We start from the raw sequence: 17,749 nt of genomic DNA, 5'->3' as shown, positions 1-17,749 counted from the left end.
GCCCATCCCATGAAAAAGCAAACACAAAGTGGTCTCACCTGCTGCTGAACTCCCACCTTCTGCTTCCAACATCTCCCTGTCCCATTCGGGCTTACTACTGCAAAACTCCAGCAAAGAATCTATTGGAAAACACGCGAGAGCAGTCACCCTCCCATGGCTATCCTCACCAAGGCTGGCAGCAGGAAAGCAGCCCGTTCCATGAGAAGCATCACACAGTGGCTTTGGGAAGGAGTTTGGGAGTGTGAGCTCTGGAGGAGATGCCAAAAGGGAAGGGGCTGCCCTGCCTAGCCCCCAGAGACAGCCAGTTTGGGGGGTACCAGAAAAGTTTGAGGGTCTGCAGCTCTGTGCATGCTCCAGTTCCCTTCCTCCAGCCTGGGAAACTCAGCCCCTTCCCAACAAATCCCTTTTATAAACTGGTGCCTCCAGATCTATCCCACCTGGGCCAAAATCCAGAGAAGGGTTAACCCCTTGGTTGCTTGGCCCACACCAGCCCCTCATTCCCCACGCCGGAGGCACAATGCCACATGGTCTTCCCTCTCTCCCAGGCACCATGCTAAAAAAAGGGTGAAAAGACAGAAAAAGCTTCCAAAATAAACTCTGAGGTGGTGATCTCTCTGCCTTTCCATTGGTATCCCACATACACCCCCTGGGAAGTGCAATCACAGCTGCCCGAAGGGACTCTGGAGCTGGCAAAGACTCCCTGCCCCAAGTGGGAAGAATGGGAGAGGCTCTGCTGTGTTTGTGCTCTGGTTAGGGATGACTTCAGCGTTTAAAGGTCAGGCCGGGTCCGGGAGAGGGATTGCACAAAGCCTTCCGGGGCTGCTGTGTGCTTGCAGGGCTGGGGGACAACAGGAAAAGTCCAGAGCCCAAAGCAGAACCTCTTGGGAAGGAGCAGCAGGTTTTGAGGTGGATCTGGAGGAAGGATGGCTGGAAGCCACCGAGAGAGAGGCTCCCACTCTCACTCCAGAGCACACTGCCACGCTCCCAGCGCTGTTCATCGCCTCCTCCACGCTCTCCCGGAGAGCAGCGGCGACACGGAGGCTGAGCAAACACAATAACTCCGGCGAGGAGCGCAGGAGCCAGGCGGAAGGCTTTAATAATTCAGGGAGGACAAGGAGCATGGAGAAGTGGGTCAGCTCCCGCGGCGCAGGCTCTGGGCGGGGAGCAAGGCTGTTCCAGCCACTACAACTGTCCTTTGCCAGTGGACAGCGATGCCCTGGGGCTGCCTGTCCCCCTGACTTTGCCCACAGGGAGTTTTCCTTGGCTCCAAGCCCCCAGTGTGATTGCAATTCCAACGGCTGTGGGTGCTGGGGAGAGGGAGCAGCCCAAAAGATTGTGCACACACAGTGAAGCTCCTGCCCCGGCTGTGTGTCCAGCAGCGCTTCCCCCACCCCAGCTCTCCGAAGCTGTGTTTTCCAGCCTGCCTCTCGCCATCCCGCGGCGACTGCTGAGGGATTTAATTTCCCTGTCGGCACCCACACCCACTCAAGCAATGTGTTGGGTTAGGCCAGCTGAAAACAGCAGAAAAGAGCTCATCCAGCTCCTCCAGAGCCTGCCTGGGTGTTGTCCTGTGGATTGCCAGGATGCAGTTGTCCTGGTTTTAGCAGTCCAGGCTGACATGCTGTGGGATGGAAGCACATCCTGCCCTTCCACCCCGTGTGAGCCACGCGAAGGCTCCAGCCACACACCCCACGATTCCAGGGCATCCCGAGGGCAAAGGGCAGCTCTGGGCTGTGTGGGCAGAACCTGCCTGGCAACACAAGATTCATCCCTGTGGTCTGCCAAGATCGAGATGTGGCACAGGGTTAGGAGCAGGGAAAATTACTGCCTCCAGCTGGAGATGGGAGATGCCAGGGCTTTAGGGTGGCAGTGTCCCCAGGAGCAGGTGGGCATCACTGGGCTGGGGGAAGCAGTCCTGGGAAGTTCCACAGTGGCTCTGAACTCAGCCACATACTTGTCATTCCTGGAGTGTTTGCTGGGGCAGTGGGTAGCCTCACTGCAGTCTTGTGGGATAGGAGCTGGGACAGGAGCAGGAGAAACACCCAGAGACAGGACTGTGGTCATCATGCACCCAGCAGCAACTCATGGACCCCACTGAAACCCCTTCCCCTGTCTCAAAGGCACAGCCCCTGTCCCAGGGCACAGTGCCCTTTTCCACTCCCAGGAATTTGGGAAACTGAGGCACAGAGGAGAGAGACCTCACGCTTGCCCTCTGGCACATAGACCCAGCTGCGAGGCACGTGCTGGCAAACACGGCAGTGGTGATGCAGAGCTGAGAAAGGGCCAGATGATGGAGGCATCACCCGGCACACGGACAAGGAGCCCTTGTTGGGCTGGGATGTGCTCCAGCACCCAGTCTGAGCTGGGATGGGGAAGAGGGGAGAGGTGCCAGGAGCATCCCAGGCGGATTACAACCTCTCCCTATCCCACAGCTGCGGGAAGGTGCCACAGCTGCTATCAGCCCCCACATCCTGAGCGCTGAGGACGAGGACTCCCCAGCAGAGGAGGTGACCTACTCCATCCAGCCCCCAGCCAATGGGAAGGTTGTGCTGAGGTCTGCACCCAGCGCTGAGGTCCAGAGGTTCACCCAGGCCCAGATAAACAACGGCCTCGTCCTCTTCGTACACCAAGGTAGGGCAGGGCTGAGGTGCCCCAACCTTCTTGCATCACCCCAGGGTGATGAGGACACTGTGACACCAAGCTGGGTGTTAACCCCATCGCATAACACCCTGGTCCAAACCCTGCCAGGGTAATGGGGGGCTGCAGCCCCTCTGCCCCCCCATGAATGCCCAGGTCTGTGCTTTCCACAGGACTCCTGGATGGAGGCTTCGCCTTCGACCTGTGGGACGGTGAGAATCTGTCTCCTGGGCACTTCTTCCTCATCAGGGCCCAGAGAGAGCCCATCATCAGCCTGGCCAAGAAGCAGAGCCTCACTGTCTGCCCAGGTAGGTACCAGCACATTTCCCATTCTCCCAGTTCAACAGCAAATGGGGCCCTTGGACCACCTACCCATGTCCAAGTGCTGCTGAGATGCCCATGGCAGAGGCTGCAGGTGGGTGGTGAAGTGACCTGTTGAAATCCATACTGCACGTGGTTTCCAGGTGCTTTGCAGCCCATCACCAGCCAGAACCTGCAGGCAGTGAGCAACAGCCCTGCCAGCTCTACTGCTCTGTACTACAGCATCGAGCAAGCCCCACGTCTGGGCAGGCTGACCACCTCTCGGGGGGAGGAAATCAGGAACTTCACCCAAGCCCAGGTGAGATTTCACCTCCTCCAGCCCCTCAGGGCCCCAAGCACAGCCCTCCAACACCCCCCACCACAACCTGGGGGTCCAAAACAGGCAGGAGCACCCAGTCCTGGGGAGGAGGCAGACAAGGCTCCAACCATGCTGTGACTTTCCCAGCTCTGCCAACAGCTGCTAAAAGGGATTAAGAGCTGCCGCCCCAGCCTTGGATTTAGCACTGGGGGAGGCTGAGGGAGTTATAATCCTCTTTCCTAGGCCATCTCCCTGCTGCAGAGCCAGTCAGCGTGGCTGCTGCTGAAAGGAAGGGCCAGGCATGATGCTTTCACCCCTGCTCTGAGCAAACCCCTGTTCCCACCCTTGTCCCACAGAGCCAAGCTTTTGGAGACCATGGCAAAGGGCTTCTTTTTATCCATCACTTGAAAACATGCAGGTTTGCCCACCCTGGAAGCTCCCCTGTGCTGTGCTCATCCTTGGAGAAGCCTCATCTGACTCTTGGAGGATTTTGAGCAAGCTCAGCCTTTACACTGAGCCTCAGTTTTGCCAGTTTCTGGACAGAAACATCCTGGTAGAGAAGCACTGTGAGCTCTTGATGGTGGCTACCATGCCATGGCTAGTGATAATTCCTATTTCTTGCTTAATTAGAGCTTGTCTGCTCCATCCCAGAGCCAAGATAAGAGCTCATTGAGGGGGTATTTTAATTTTCAGGTGGACAGCCAGTTGATTTTCTACCAGCATGAGATGCCAGACAAGCCCTTCTGGCTGGCCCAAGATGCCATCCGCTTCCGTGTGGTCGCTCCCACAACCATCTCTGATTCCTTCATCCTCCTCGTGCTGATCTCCTTTGAGGCAAAATGTTCCCAACGCTCAACTCAGCTATGGAAAAATGCAGGTAAAGGTGGAATGGAGAAGTGTGGGACAAACCATCTTCAGGAGCAATTGATTGTTTGCCTGAAGAAGCCACCACTGTGGTTTTTTTCATGGTTACTATTATGTCAGACATCTAAAACTGCATCCAATTCCTTCCTCCCTCATCACACCAAACTCTCACTATCTTCCCTGAGTTTATTCTCATCCCTGGTTTTCCTTTTTTCTCCCCAGGTCTCCAGCTTGCAAGGGCTCAGCGGGCTGAGATTGACACCTCAGTGTTGGATGCCTCTAACCTCCTAAGCCAAATCCTGGTCCCTGACAGGGCTGGATATGATGTTGTCTTCCAGGTGATGGAGCTGCCAGTTCATGGGCAGCTCTTGGTGGCTGGTGTGCCCCTGGAGCGGTCACGGCCGTTTTTCCTGCAGTCAGACCTGGCAGCGAGGCGCCTGGAGTATTCCCACGGTGGGGACAGTGTCTCTGAAGACCATTTCAGTTTTAAGGCTTGGCTCCAACCCCAGGAACAGCAGTCTGTCCGTCCTCCACAGGAAGGGGTGGTCATCTCTGAAGCTTTCAATATAACAGTGCCCAGCAGCGTCGAGCCGCTGCGGGTGGTGAAGCGGCAAGAGGTGTTGCAGGTCCCACCAGGTTCCATGGTCACCTTATCCCAGGAGTTCCTGGATGTGGCAGACCCATCTGTGTCCCCACAGGAGATGGTTTACAGCGTCCTCCAGAGACCTCTCACCGGCCACCTGGCCACTGCACACAACCCACGGGAGCCCATCAGCCGCTTTACCCAGGCAGATGTCAACGCTGGCCGCGTGGTGTTTGTCTCCACAGGGGGCCGTGCCCCAGGGTCCTTAGCCCTGAGCCTCTCTGATGGCCACCACCCACCCACACTGACCTCACTGGAGATCAAGGTGCTCCCTGTAGTGAGCACCACTGCCAGCCCAGTGCTGCTGGAGGTGCCCCAAGACCTGAACAGGGCCCCCATGTCCCACCATCACCTCCTGGGCCCCCCACAGCGTGGGACAGGCAATATCCTGTACAGGATTACCAAGGACCCCAGGTTTGGCCAAGTGCAGGTCAACCAAAAGCCGTCGCGGAGCTTCTCGCAGAAGCAGCTGGACCGTGGGGAGGTGACGTTCACCTTCACCGACCTCACATCCCCCAAGGATGACTTCCAGTTCCTCGCCATGTCACGGGCAGGAAACAGGACTGGGGTGGTGAACGTGACTGTCCGTGCCACTGTGAAGGCTCGGCCAGGCAGCTTGTGGCCCCAGGGCACCACAGCCCTTCTGGACACCAAAATCCTCGACGCCAGTGAGGCGGCCATCCTCGACGCCAGTGAGCTGGCCAACTGCACCAAGAGCGTCCCAGTCTTCAAGGTCCGCAGGGTGCCCCGTGCCAGCCGTCTTGTGAGGGTATCCAAGGACCCAGGACAACCCACCACCCCAATCGAGACCTTCAGCCAGAGTGAGCTAGAGCAAGGACTGGTGGGGCTGGAGGTGCTGGATGCTGGGGACACCCACCAACCCCTGCAGAGTGACAGCTTCATCTTCGAGCTGGTGGCTGATGGTGTGCCACCGGCGCTGGCATCCCTGGAGTACCACATCGAGCCCTACAATGCCTCAAAATCCTACGGTGTCACCCTGCTCCAGGGCCCCCTGGCACCCTCACCCCTGACACCCCAGGGCACAGCAAGGAGCAGCCCCAATGCCAGTGAGCTGGGCATACACCCCACTCCCTGGCTGGCACCCAGTGCCACCAGCAGCCCTGTGGAGAGGGGCACCTTCCTCAGCTTCATCGAGGCCAACATGTTCAGCATCATCATCCCCATCTGCCTCATCCTGCTCCTGCTGGCCCTCATCCTGCCCCTGCTCTTCTACCTGCACAAGCGCAACAAGACGGGGAAGCACCACGTCCAGGGCACTCCTGCTTCCAAGGCCAAGAACGGGGCTGTGCCAGACCACGAGACCTTCCGGAGGACGGACCCCAACCAGGGCATCCCCCTAACGACTGTTAACGCCCTGGAGGGCAAGGGCACAGGTCCCCCACCCCAGGGCACAGGGCCTGGGGCACCGCCAGACCCTGAGCTCCTGCAGTACTGCCGGACTTCCAACCCCCCGCTGAAAAACAACCAGTACTGGGTGTGAAGGACTCAGGTGTGGGGGCACAAGACCACCTGGGGGTCCAGACCCTCTCACAGCACCACCAGCCACCTCCTCCCAGCTCTCCTCTTCCTCCCTGGGAGCTGGCATCCCACACATGCAGGAGGGCCCTGGGGATACAGGGGCTGCGGCTCTGGGCTAACTGGGAGGCCCAAATCTCCAGGTGGCTTTGGGCAGGGGAGGGGGACACTGCATAAGTAAGTGGGGGCAGGCAGAATGGCTGAGCATCCCTGGGGAACACTGATTTCTGGTGCTCATTTGGGCCACCTGATGGTGGCCACAGTGCTGGGGGGACCTGGTGGCACCAGTCCCCATGGAGCCACCCAGGCAGGTCCAGTGGTGACTCCTCCATGGACAGCACTGACCACCACAGCAGTGTTTGCCACAGCTCTTGGCGTGAGAGGGAGAATGAGGAGCTGCTTGCGCTGAGTCAGGCTGGGGATGTAGCTGCCCAAATCCCCCAGGGCTAGGCGGGCTGAGACACTGGAGCAGAGGCACGGAAAAAATTCTGTGGCCAATGCCAAGGGAATTTAGGAGTCCCCACCTACTTGGAAAAATACCCGCCTTGCTCTTTCTCTGTGTGCTTGCCGTGTGCTTCATCAAGCTGATTGCACAGAGCCTTGGGGGGGTTGCACAACAGGTGAGATGTCCTCGGTGGGGAGGGATGGCCAGAGCTCACCTGGGCAGCGTGAAACTAGAGAGGAGAGCGGAGAACCGGAGCCAGCGCGGTTTTCCACTGTATACTCCAGTACAGCAGATGTAAACAGAATAAAGTGCCTTTTCCGAGGTGCATCACTGTTTTCCTAAGCTGCCTCCCTTGCCAGGCCTGTTTTAAGCTGCTGAGCAACATTTGGAGGTAATGGACCAAATTCTGGGCTCTTGCTCAAATTTTCCCCAGCCTGGAGTCCTAAAAACTTAAATAGAAACTGTCTGAGGAAGGGCAGAGGAAAAACTGAGCGCTGAGCTCAGGATGGGACCCAACAATAATACCCTGTGCTGCTCCAGCTGGGAAGCTCATCACAGGGCACATCCTGCTCTCACACCACCAGTGGGAAGCCAACGTGAGTCCCCTGGGACCATGGGGGATGTTGTACACTTGCACCCCTCTCACCCAGGGTAAAATCCACCCCACAACCCCTCCCCAAACCAGCTCCCCATGTGATCCCACTCCGAGGCTGCAGCAGAGCTGGGATGTTTGCCTGGACCATGCCAGCAGTTTTCCTGGCTGGGTTTATGGTGCCAAACCTTTGCCAAGCAGTAAATCACATCTGCCCTGCTCCAGCTGGCAGGTGCTGGCCCATGGACATCCACAGCCTTCAGGGGTACAGGCAGGCACCCAGTGCCCCCCAGCCCCACAGGACAGGGCACAGCAGAGACAGTCCTGGCACCTTCTAGCCTGCTTGGCCCAAGGCAGGGGGCTAACAGATGCCTCCTCCCCACCTCCAAAACCCTCCTCCTGCCCCGTGCAGAGTGGGGGAAATGATGTTTCCTCCTTCTCAGAGGCAAGTAACAGCCTCTCTCCTCTGTAAAATGGGGCCAGTGTGACCCTGCTGCCCACGCCACGGCTCAGAGCTTTTCAGGGCGGTGCTGCGCCCCAAAGGTTGGGACAACCTCTGCCATCGTCTCCCTCTGCAGATCACAACTCTGCACCTTCCCCATCACATTCAAACACACACATTTATTACCTTCACTAATTACCTATCCCCAGTGAGGGATGGGGGTTGCAGGGAAGCCGGTGACATCCACCCATGGTGCCCTTGAATAAATCTGCTGCATTTTCCTTCCAGATGATTCTCGCCTTGTGCCCAGGGATTAAATAGAAGGAACGTGGCCTATTTTGTAAGGAGCGCTGAAAGTGAAGCAGGTTCTTTTTAAGGCTTGTGGTTGTATTCCCGCTGCTGGGAAACATCCACTTCCTGAGGTCAGGGGAGGACAGGCAGTAACCTGGAAAACAGCAGGCGGATGGTGGCTCTCCAGGGCCAAGCTCTGCTGGCAGAGTTTAAATCCTCAGCAAAGCTGGTGGCGCTGCTTGGGTTATTCAGGGTTTGCAGGATCAGACGCAGCCTTGGTGCTGCCCACTGCCACCCACCCACCTGGGGAAGGGCTGAGGGTCTGGATGGGCTCCTGCCCTGCCATGGAACAGACAAACCACAGCCCAAACAAGCTCAAAAGTTTCCTGGCCAGGCCTTTTGGTTTCCCCGGCACCTTTCCCTGATGAGCTGGCTATAAAGCTTGCAGAGGTTTAGGGAAGATCATGGAATGCTTTGGGTTAGAAGGAACTTTAAAGGTCATCCAGTTCCAACCCCCTGCCATGGGCAGGGACACCTTCCACTAGACCACGTTGCTCCAAGCCCCATCCAACCTGGCCTTGAACTCTTCCAGGGATGGGGCAGCCACAGCTTCTCTGGGCAACCTGTGCCCAGACGTCTCACCACCCTCACTGGGAAGAATTTCTTCTTAATATTCATTCTATCCCTAACCTCTCTCTGTAGCAGAGGTGCTCCAGCGCTCGAGTGTCTTGGGAAGAGGATCACAACTCCACAGTCATCTTACCTGTGGCAGGCTGGATCCAAAACCTCCCCCGGGGTAATGACACAACACCTCCCCTGGGTTAATGACACAGAGCAGGAGTGGAGGCTAAGGCTCCAGTGACGTGAACCAGTTTCCAGGCACCTATTCAAATGCAAACAAAGAATCCACCCAGGGCAGGTAGGATTTTTTGGCTTTGAAACCCTCCTGGCAAGCTTTAGCCGTGAAAATGCAGTTCAACAAATGAGGGACTTTATTCCCAGCCAGGCTTCAAGCCAGCACAGGAGACTGGGACCCACATAAGAATCGCGTCCCAGCCTCCAAAATCCCCAGCTGCTGTGAGCCACCACAGCTGCAGGACCCTGGGACACTGTTGTCCTTGGTGCCAGTGGGAACTGAGACATGGTGAACACATGAACCCCCTGAGCTCAGGCAGCAGCTCCACTCTCCTTTGGGGAGGCTTCTGCTTTCCTGTCCCAATCCCCAAACCTCCCTGGTAGCTCTCCCCAGCCCCAGAATTTTGGATTTCACTGGGAGTCATCACTGATGGCAGGTGATGAGGAGAGGTCTCCTGGGAGGGCAGGAGGATACCTATTCCTCCCAAGGCACAGGAAGAGTTGTCCTCCTAGGAGCTGCCCCATGTGAAAAACTCAGGCTGGCTGCTGCGTAGCGTGACGAGGCTCAGCACCTCTGCTCGGCTCCGAGCCAAGCCCAGCGCCCCAGGATACTGGGAGCCCTCCCTCTCTCCCTGCTACGTGCCTGCCTGATTCGGGCCGGCCTTGCCCACAGCCTGCAGAACAGGCTCAGCTGGCAGCAAGCCCGGCAGGACGGGATGGAGCCTGGGGGAAGAGCTGGCACGTCACCCTGGAAGCACCTCAAACAAACCACACAGGGACAGCGTTGTCCCCAGAACTTGGCATCTCTCCCACCACCTTGCCCACGTGAGATAAAGCACGTGGATTTGAGCTGCAGAGCCAGAGGAGCTTCCCAGGTGCTAGGGGAAGGACAGAGAGGTGAGGACCTGGACTCCAGAAAGCATCCCTCATGGAGCTGCTGCTAGCCGTGGCTCCCCAGCCCAGCTGCAATTTGAATTTCAGACAAATTGAGCCTGACCTCTGTTTCCACACCCAGCAACTCCGAGGCAGACAGACAATGACGGAGGGATAACCACATCCCAGAGCCTGGGCTCTCCACCCCTCCTGCACAAACAACACACCCAGAGATGCAAATCCCCAGCAGTGCCGGACCTACCTCCCCAGGCTCAGCAGCTTCCCGGGACTGGAGCGAGGGAATCCAGGCTAGCACGGACAGCTGGGGCAGGGTCTGACCTCAACATCCCACTGCTTCTGGCTTGAGGGGGAGACCAGCAGCAGGGGAATGAGAAGAGCTGGCACATCCCAATGAAAGGTGGTTCCCAGCTTGCTCCCTAGCACAGATGCTACTGATCCCCCATAATTGCCCTGGGCTGGGAGCAGGAGGGAACATTTATAGCCGCAGCCAAGGGAACCAGCTGGTGCTCATATCCTTGCCTGGAGGAGCCGACTCAGGGTCATGCTTCGGAAATATTTGAGAAGCACAGCAATTAAAAGATTGGAGCTGGCAGGATGAGCTGTCTCCCTCTGCCCTGATTCATTGCCACCCCATCCCCATGCCTTCCCACCTTCATGCACCTGGAATTGCTCTTCCACACAGCCACACACTCATCCACCTCCTGACACATTGGGGATGGCACTGAAATCCCACTAAGCTCCATCACCGGAGCTGCTGCTGGCCTCAAAGGGCAGGCAGGGCTGCTCCCTGCTCCCCTGGGACTGCTCCCTGCTCCCCGTTGGCAGCTGTGCCTCTCCAACACACTTGCCGACGTGTGCCGGCAGCGTGGCATGCTCGGCAAGCCTCATCCTGCCTGGCTGCCCCACCAGGAGCTGCACCCTGTGCTCCCCTTTGCCATGGAGAGGAGTTGGGTTGGGTCACTGCACTGCTCTGGTGGCTGATCCCAAATTATTGAACCCTGGTGGGGGTATCCATGGGGCTGACAAGCCTCCCATGAGCTGCTCCACTTGTCCAAACATCCCCATCCTCCATCTTCCAGCTGCTTGGCTTGTCCCTGTGAGACCCCAGCTGCTGCATCCAAGATTGGTTCTCCCATTCCAGAGCTTCTGGTCTTGGGATATATGGCAAGGATTGAATGGGGACTGTCCCTACAGCCTGCTGGCCTGGCCCACATACAAACCCTGGTCTTCCAGAACTCAAACCAAGGATGCCATACTTTCTTTCCACAGTGGAGAGTGGCTCAAAGGGAAGAAGCAAGACATGAGCTCCCAGAGGCAGTGACGGGCTCTCCGGTGCTGGCTGCAGTGCTCTCCAGGGAGGATGCTCCAGCCACTGCCACCTCCTGACCCGGCTGTCGTGCCAGCAGGACTCACACGGTGCCTTGGCCTTGGCTTTCCCACGCAGGAGCAGCCTTGGGAAGTGGGAGGAGGAAACGGATCTGCCCCATGTTCCTAGTGTTTCCTCTCAGCCCTGTATGCCCTGGGATTTTTTTCTCTTGTGGAAGCAGGGAGCAGCCCGTGCCACAGGTAATAAGGACAGTGACTGAAACTACAGAGGCACAGGGAGCACTGTATGCACCCCCAGACCCATGCCCACTGTCACCCTGGATGCCCATCCAGCAGCAGGAGCACCCAGGCAGCCACCAGGACGCTTGGAGGCAGTTCCATCCTCCAAACATTGGTTAGCAGGAGCACCCAGGCAGCCACCAGGATGCTTGGAGGCAGTTCCATCCCCCAAACATTGGTGCATCAGGGATGCAGGGGAGCAGCAAAGGATGTTCAAGTCCCCCATATAGCCATGGCAGACCTAAATTCCCACCCATCAGGGGAGCAGCAAAGGATGTTCAAGTCATGGCCACGGCAGACCTAAATTCCCACCCACGGGCAGGGAGGGCACAGCTGCCTGTTGCCAGGTGTGAGAGGGAAAAGGCAGGAATGTTAATGGGATGCAGGTTTTCCCAGCCAGTGGGTTTGCTGTGCCCTGGGAGAATGGTCCAGACATGGGGGTACACAGTGTGGTGGCTGGTGGGGCAGGGACACCTTTGTGGGTGCTAAAGGACCAAAGGGAGCACAGTGGGGAAACTGAGGCACAGGCTTTTCGACTCTGTCCTGTGCCTGTCCTCATGCCAGGACACCATAGCAGAGGATGAACTCTTGGGATGCTGGGATATCTCTCCACTCTAGCCACACACCCTGTCTCTGGGACATCTCAGGTACTGTGCTGCCATGGGGGACCTCAGGCAGGTTATCCCCTCACCCAACCAGGTCCGGGGGAGCTGGGATGCTGGCACAGCTCTGGAGTCTGCTTGCAGTGCCAGGGGCTGGCTGCCTGCCCGGGGAAGGCAGTGGCAGGCTCAGTCCCAGTGCCCATTGTGCTCCCAAGGGAGCAGGGCTGGGGGAAGGGACACAGCATCTGGCCTCAACGTGGGGGCAAGGTCAGCTGGAGCACGGCCAGCGGGGCTGGACACCGGTCACTCCTGCTGGGTTAGCACAGGGGTTAGACACCATTCCCATGGCTGCTGGGGCTGGGAATGGGGTAGGATGGGACCAGGATGGGATGGGGCCAAGGTAGGATGTGGCCTGAGTAGGATAGAGCTGCAGTAGGATTGGGTTGAGATGGGAAGGAGTTTGGATGGGATGGTGCCAAGGAAGGATGTGGCAGGGTAGGATGGAGCCAAGGTAGGAGTCGGTCAGGGTGGGATGAGGCTAGAATGGGATGGGAAAGGGGTGAGATGGACCCCGAGTGGATGGAAGCACAGCGAAGGCGACTGCCCCGGCTGCGGGATGCAGGAGGAAGCACGTCCTGCCCGGACAGAGACTCAGTGCTGCCTTGGGCTGTACCTCGTGGTGCTCGTCCCAGCCTGGGGAGGGCTCTGGGAGGATGGAGCACAGCCTGCTGCATTCCCAGCGTCGCTGTTAGTTTAACAATACCCCGCTGGCCTGCATGCCGGGGCTAATTTTAACCCTGGAGCCAGGCCAAGGCGGCCCTAACTTTCCTTGCTGTGATTTATCCCAGCCACTTCCCTTTGAAAACAAGGCCCCCGTGCCAGCCCCGCTGTCTCCCATGCAGCGGCACGCTGCCCCGGGCTCTAGGCAAAGCAGGGCGGGATTTGCCCCTCAGTGGGTTGTTTGGAGAGTAGGAGAGTGTCCAGTGTGGGATCACCTCATGGGTTGATCCCCCCATAGCATGGGGATGTTTGAAAGCTCAGGGATGCTTGGACGCAGAGCCTTCCCCAGGATCCTGGAGTGGCTGTTTCCCACAGACATCTCTGGGAAGGAGTTGGGTGTTTTTTCTACCAATGATTTTATTGAAAAGGCTGTAGGTTTTTTTTTCCCTTTTCTTCTTTTTTCTCCCTTTTCCCAGTCAGCAGCCATGCTTGAGAAAGAGATTTCCCTTCGCCTCTGTGCATCTAGTTAAAAACTGATCGGTAAAAATGCTGCAGAAAAATGGAAAATATTGAAAATATCTTGTGACAAACGAAAAAAAATCTCTTCCAAATAAAGATCCTCTTTTTCTCCTTTTTTTTCGTCAGAAAAGCTTTTAGTGTGCAAAATGTCGACCGCTTGGATTTCTTCTCCCAGCGGGCTGGGATGCACCCACCTCTGCTCCAGGAGAGTGGGTTTTCAGAAAGCTAAAAATCACTGGGCAGAGTCACTGGCACCGTTACTTCCACGTCTGTCCCTCTTGTGATCCCCCACACCTCCGCCAGACCGGTGGCAGGGCGGGAGGTCCCCAGGGAAAGAAAGAGGTGGCACGGCCAGCCCGTGGGTGAGCCCTTCCCCACAGGCTTGGGAAGGGGGAAGAAAGCCCAAAGTTATTTGGTCACTAGCGTGATGAGTTCCCGTTCGTTCTCAGCCTGTCGCAGACGGAGGAGGCTTGGAAGGCTGCGGACAGAGCGAGCGGAGGCGTTAGAGGTTGTCATACATGCGCAACGTCTTCTCCAGCTGCTGGCTGACGCGCTGGTAGAGAAGACGATCTGCTGCCTTAGGTAGGACTGCATCATCCTCTTGAAGTCGGCCACACGCCGCTCGTGGAAGTGGTTCATCTCGGCCTGCAGGGCGAAGCCCACCACGCGGCAGCGCTTGCGGATCCCATCCGCTTCCTCCTGGTCCATCCTGCCCTCATCGCTCATCCGCTGGCTCTCCTTCACCTTTGCGAAGGCGCCTGGAGGGGCAGGGAGCAGGGTGAGAGGCTGACGGAGCCGTGAAACCCTCCGGTCCCCTTCCCCTGGCACAAGCAGCCCTGGCTGGTCCCACCACCCTCCACGTCAGGGCACCAGCCTGGCCCCACAGCAGAGGCACAGAGCTGCCCAGGTGAGTAAGAGAGGGTTCTGCCTGCATCTCCCTGTGCCCATCACCAGGCAGGGAGAGACCAGGAGCCTTTTCCCTCTGGATTCTGACCTCCCCAGCTCCTTTAATATCCCATCCCTGGGCACTCAGCCTCATGTTTAGCTGGTTTGGGGGTCTGGGCTGCTGGAGAAGGGTGACCCAAGGCCTGGAGTGCAAAGCTAATGTGGGGCAGTGTTAGCACAGCTAAGCACTCCAGCCAAGCCTGCCCTCCACGTATTCCATGCCACCCCATGGATGAGGGTCAGGAGCAGCCCCTGGAGACCCCAGCTCAGCAGGCAGTGAACCAGGATTCGGGAAAGGTATGCGGTGTTGTCTGGAGCTCAGCTGGGAAAGCATCTTCCTCTCCCAGAAGCAGCTGATGCTCTGACACCAGTTTTTCCCTCTCCTTCCATGTTTTTTTACAGCTCGGTTTCGAAAGAATCCTGCCTGGCTCCAGCCCTGCATTCCTCCCCCTCATTAGCACAGAGGCTAAAAAACTAAAAACAGGATCTGGGCCACACTGGGCTTTTTTCCCTTCTCTCTGCTCCTTGCCGGGAGCAACAGACCCGGGGTTACAGTGCTCCCACTGCGCCAGCTCTGCTCCCAGCAGAGAGGAGGAGGAGGAGGAAGAAGCAAAGGTTGGAGGCCAAATCCTGCCTTCCGCTCTGCCCACGCGGCCTCGCTTCCGCACAGGATCCAGCCCCTCTCCATGGGTAAACAACGCTGGGAAGAAAGGCAAGGAAGCAGCCAGGGCAGGATCCCATCCTCCCTGCCCTCTCTGCCCTCCCAGCCTCCCCCATGGATGCAGAGGGATGCACGGACACCCCTGGATGCTCAGACATGAACAGCCCTGGATTCATCCTGGGCAAAACTCTTTGTCCGTCAAAACCCGAGGAGGCTGGCAATGGTGTCCTCTCCCTGCTGTGGGCTGCTGGGCTGGGAGGAGTGTGTGGACTTTGGCCCCACTCTCCCTCCCGGCACCTGGCTGTGTCACCCTGCTGCCAGGGTGAAAAGGGACACTGAGACCTGCCTGCCTGCCACCTGCTCCAGGAGGGGCACAGCAGACACTTCTCACTCTCTCTCCTCCTTCCTGAACCCCCCAAATCCCAGAAACCAGGACAAAGGGGATGCAGTGAGCCCTAATACTCCAGGGTTGCTAAACTCCTGCTCCTGGGCTTGGAGGCACAGGGACATACTCCTGAAAAGTGTGTCCCTGGTTGTCTCCAGGAGGTTCAGTGTGTCCCCTCCAGGATATGTCCTCATCCCACCTACCCTGCACAGCTCCCTTGGCCCCTCCAACCCACCCAAGGCCACATCTATCCCTGTCCCAGCCTTGGGAGAGCAAGCTCCAGCATCCCCACTGGTCACCAATCCACTGACTCAGCAGAGAGAGAGGATGCAGAGGGACAAGTGATGGTGGGTGGGGATGCTCATGAGGTACCAGGCAGATCATCCTGGAGCCAACAGCAGCAGTGCTGGCTCCTCCTCACGGTTTGAGGGGTGCAACACCCACGCTGACCCCACCAGCCTGCACTTCAGGCAGTGCCAGCAGCAGTAACGCAGCCCAGTGATGCACTGGGACAGATCCCAGACCCGACAGCCCCAGCAGCCTCAGCCTCTCCCAGGCTGGGGCCACTGGGGGCCTGCACCAGCTGGGACCACTCTGCCTCCCTGGGAGCCACAGGCAACGGTCCCCACCCTCATTCCCCATTCCCTTCATGGCCCAGCAGAGGATTTCCTCATTGCATCCCCATCCCACTCACATGCAGCCATTCCCAGGGGAGAAGAAGGCCTCCTTACCTTTCTGGAGGTGGATGATATCCGGGAAGTTGGAGAGGAGCCCTTGGTACAAGGAGAGAGTGTCCAGCATGAGGAACAGGTCATTCTTGGGCTGCTCAGCAAACATCTCCCCCACAGTCTCGTACGTCTTGCCCGTGTGGGAGATGGCATTGTTGAGGGCATCCAAGCTATAGGGAGGGTCCATGTGGAAGGAGTGGCTGATGGCTTGGAAGGCATTGCCCAGCTTCTGGAACTCCTTCCGGAAGCCTCCCACGTGCTTGCGCACCAGCTCCGAGGCCACATTGGTCAACTGCAGGACACTGTCGTCCATCTTCTTGCTGAAGGCCTTGAACGCATCCACACGGTCCTCCACGTCCTGCAGGTCCTGGTGCTCAGTAGGGATCTGGATGGTGAGGAGGAAGCTGGCGCCCACCATCTCATCCTTCTCCGCCCGGCGTTTGCCCAGCTTCCACTGCTTCTCATCGCGGCAGCAGAGGAAGTGCTGGAAGCCCTCGTACTGGGAGAGGACGGGGTGGCTGGTCATGTGGTCCATCCAGAGGATCAGCCGCCGCTTGCGCTTCTCGATGAAGTCCTCCTCGAAGCGGCCGGTGGCCTGTTTCTCGGGCAGGTGGGGCACCGAGATCACCGTGAACTTGTGCAGGAGGCGGTTGTAGAGCCAGTCGAAGTGCTTGTACCGCCGGTACACAGGCGAGTTGATGTTGCTGGGGGTCAGCTTGTAGGAGATGTAGCTCTTGATGCCCTTGAACTTGGTTTGCTTGGTGGGGTCCTCCACAGAGCAGATGAAGGGGTGGGGGTTTGCCCTCCACTGGGGACCTTTGGAGCCCATCTCGATGCAGTACGTCTCAGCGATCTTGGACATCAGGGGAACGTCGCCCAGGATGAAGGCTTCAACCCCGGAGCGCACGAAGCAGGAGAAGCGGTTGAGGTTCCTCCCCACCACGCTGCCCCTCTTGGAGGAGCTCATGCTGTGCTGGCTTGGGCCGGTAGCCAGCATGCTGGTGGTGGCCGTAGGCCGCCGGGTACTGTAGGCTGGGCGAGGGGTGCCCGTTGGTGCCCGGCGCGCTCCGGGGCTCCTCCACCACCGTGCACGCATCATCCCAGTCATCCCAATCATCATCGTCGTCATCCTCAAAACTGCCCTGGTAGGAGATGCCAGGGTTGGGGGATGCCGAGTAGAAGGAAGACTCGTGCCCAGGGGAGCCAACTGGGCTGTTGGAGTAGTCCGTGTAGTTGGAGCCCGCCCGGGAGCGGAGGATCTCGACATAGGAAGCAGGGAAGAGACCAGTCTCCCCACGGCTGTTTTGGCCCTGTAACCACCCGTCCAGAGAGTTCTCGCTGAAGATGACGAGCTCCTCGTTCTCCTGGATGCTGATCTCCTCTTTGTTTTCGCTCTGGAAGTTGTAAAGCGCTCTGGCTTTCAACGCCATGGCCGGACCAGGGCTGGGAAGGGGGGGGACGGCGAAACCCAACCCCCCCGGCCAAAACAACCTCCCCCGGCGATCCCGCGGGCTCGCTCGGCTCCGGGAGCACCACCACGCGCTGTGGGAAACGGCTTGGCCGGTTTCCCAGGGAAATAAAAAAAGAAAAAAAGCTGGAGAAGAAATCCCTTACGAGGTGACGCCAAGGTCCGTGTGTCCAAGTGACCCCCCCGATCCCGACGCCCCGGTTAAAAACAACATTCCCCGGTTAAAAACAACATTCCCTGGATAAAAACAAGATTCCCGGTCAGGCGAGGAGCACTTCCCTGGCTCCCCCGGGATGTG

The 17,749-nt window shown here is 58.1% G+C and overlaps 2 protein-coding genes across 2 annotated transcripts in view; one reads left to right on the top strand and one right to left on the bottom strand.

Moving 5' to 3' along the window:
• Positions 1–6,264, top strand: part of LOC103804458 (chondroitin sulfate proteoglycan 4-like) — a 13,023-nt gene extending 6,759 nt beyond the window's left edge. Inside the window, 5 exon segments of the mRNA XM_009077075.1 lie at positions 2,433–2,719; positions 2,794–2,945; positions 3,102–3,256; positions 3,950–4,133; positions 4,343–6,264. Of these exon segments, the coding sequence (XP_009075323.1) occupies positions 2,433–2,719; positions 2,794–2,945; positions 3,102–3,256; positions 3,950–4,133; positions 4,343–6,264 (2,700 nt within the window).
• Positions 6,265–13,654: 7,390 nt separating this feature from the next.
• On the bottom strand, positions 13,655–17,413 carry LOC103804449 (sorting nexin-33-like). Its single transcript, XM_009077064.1, is given in 4 exon segments — positions 13,655–13,823; positions 13,826–14,022; positions 15,987–16,960; positions 16,962–17,413. Coding segments are annotated over 4 exon segments (1,680 nt in total). The 3' UTR covers positions 13,655–13,766.
• Between the last annotated feature and the right edge of the window lie 336 nt (positions 17,414–17,749).

The sequence above is a fragment of the Acanthisitta chloris genome, unplaced genomic scaffold, assembly GCF_000695815.1.
Source record: "Acanthisitta chloris isolate BGI_N310 unplaced genomic scaffold, ASM69581v1 scaffold15780, whole genome shotgun sequence".
Lineage (NCBI taxonomy): Eukaryota > Metazoa > Chordata > Aves > Passeriformes > Acanthisittidae > Acanthisitta > Acanthisitta chloris.
This window is presented reverse-complemented; position numbering and strand designations above follow the sequence as displayed.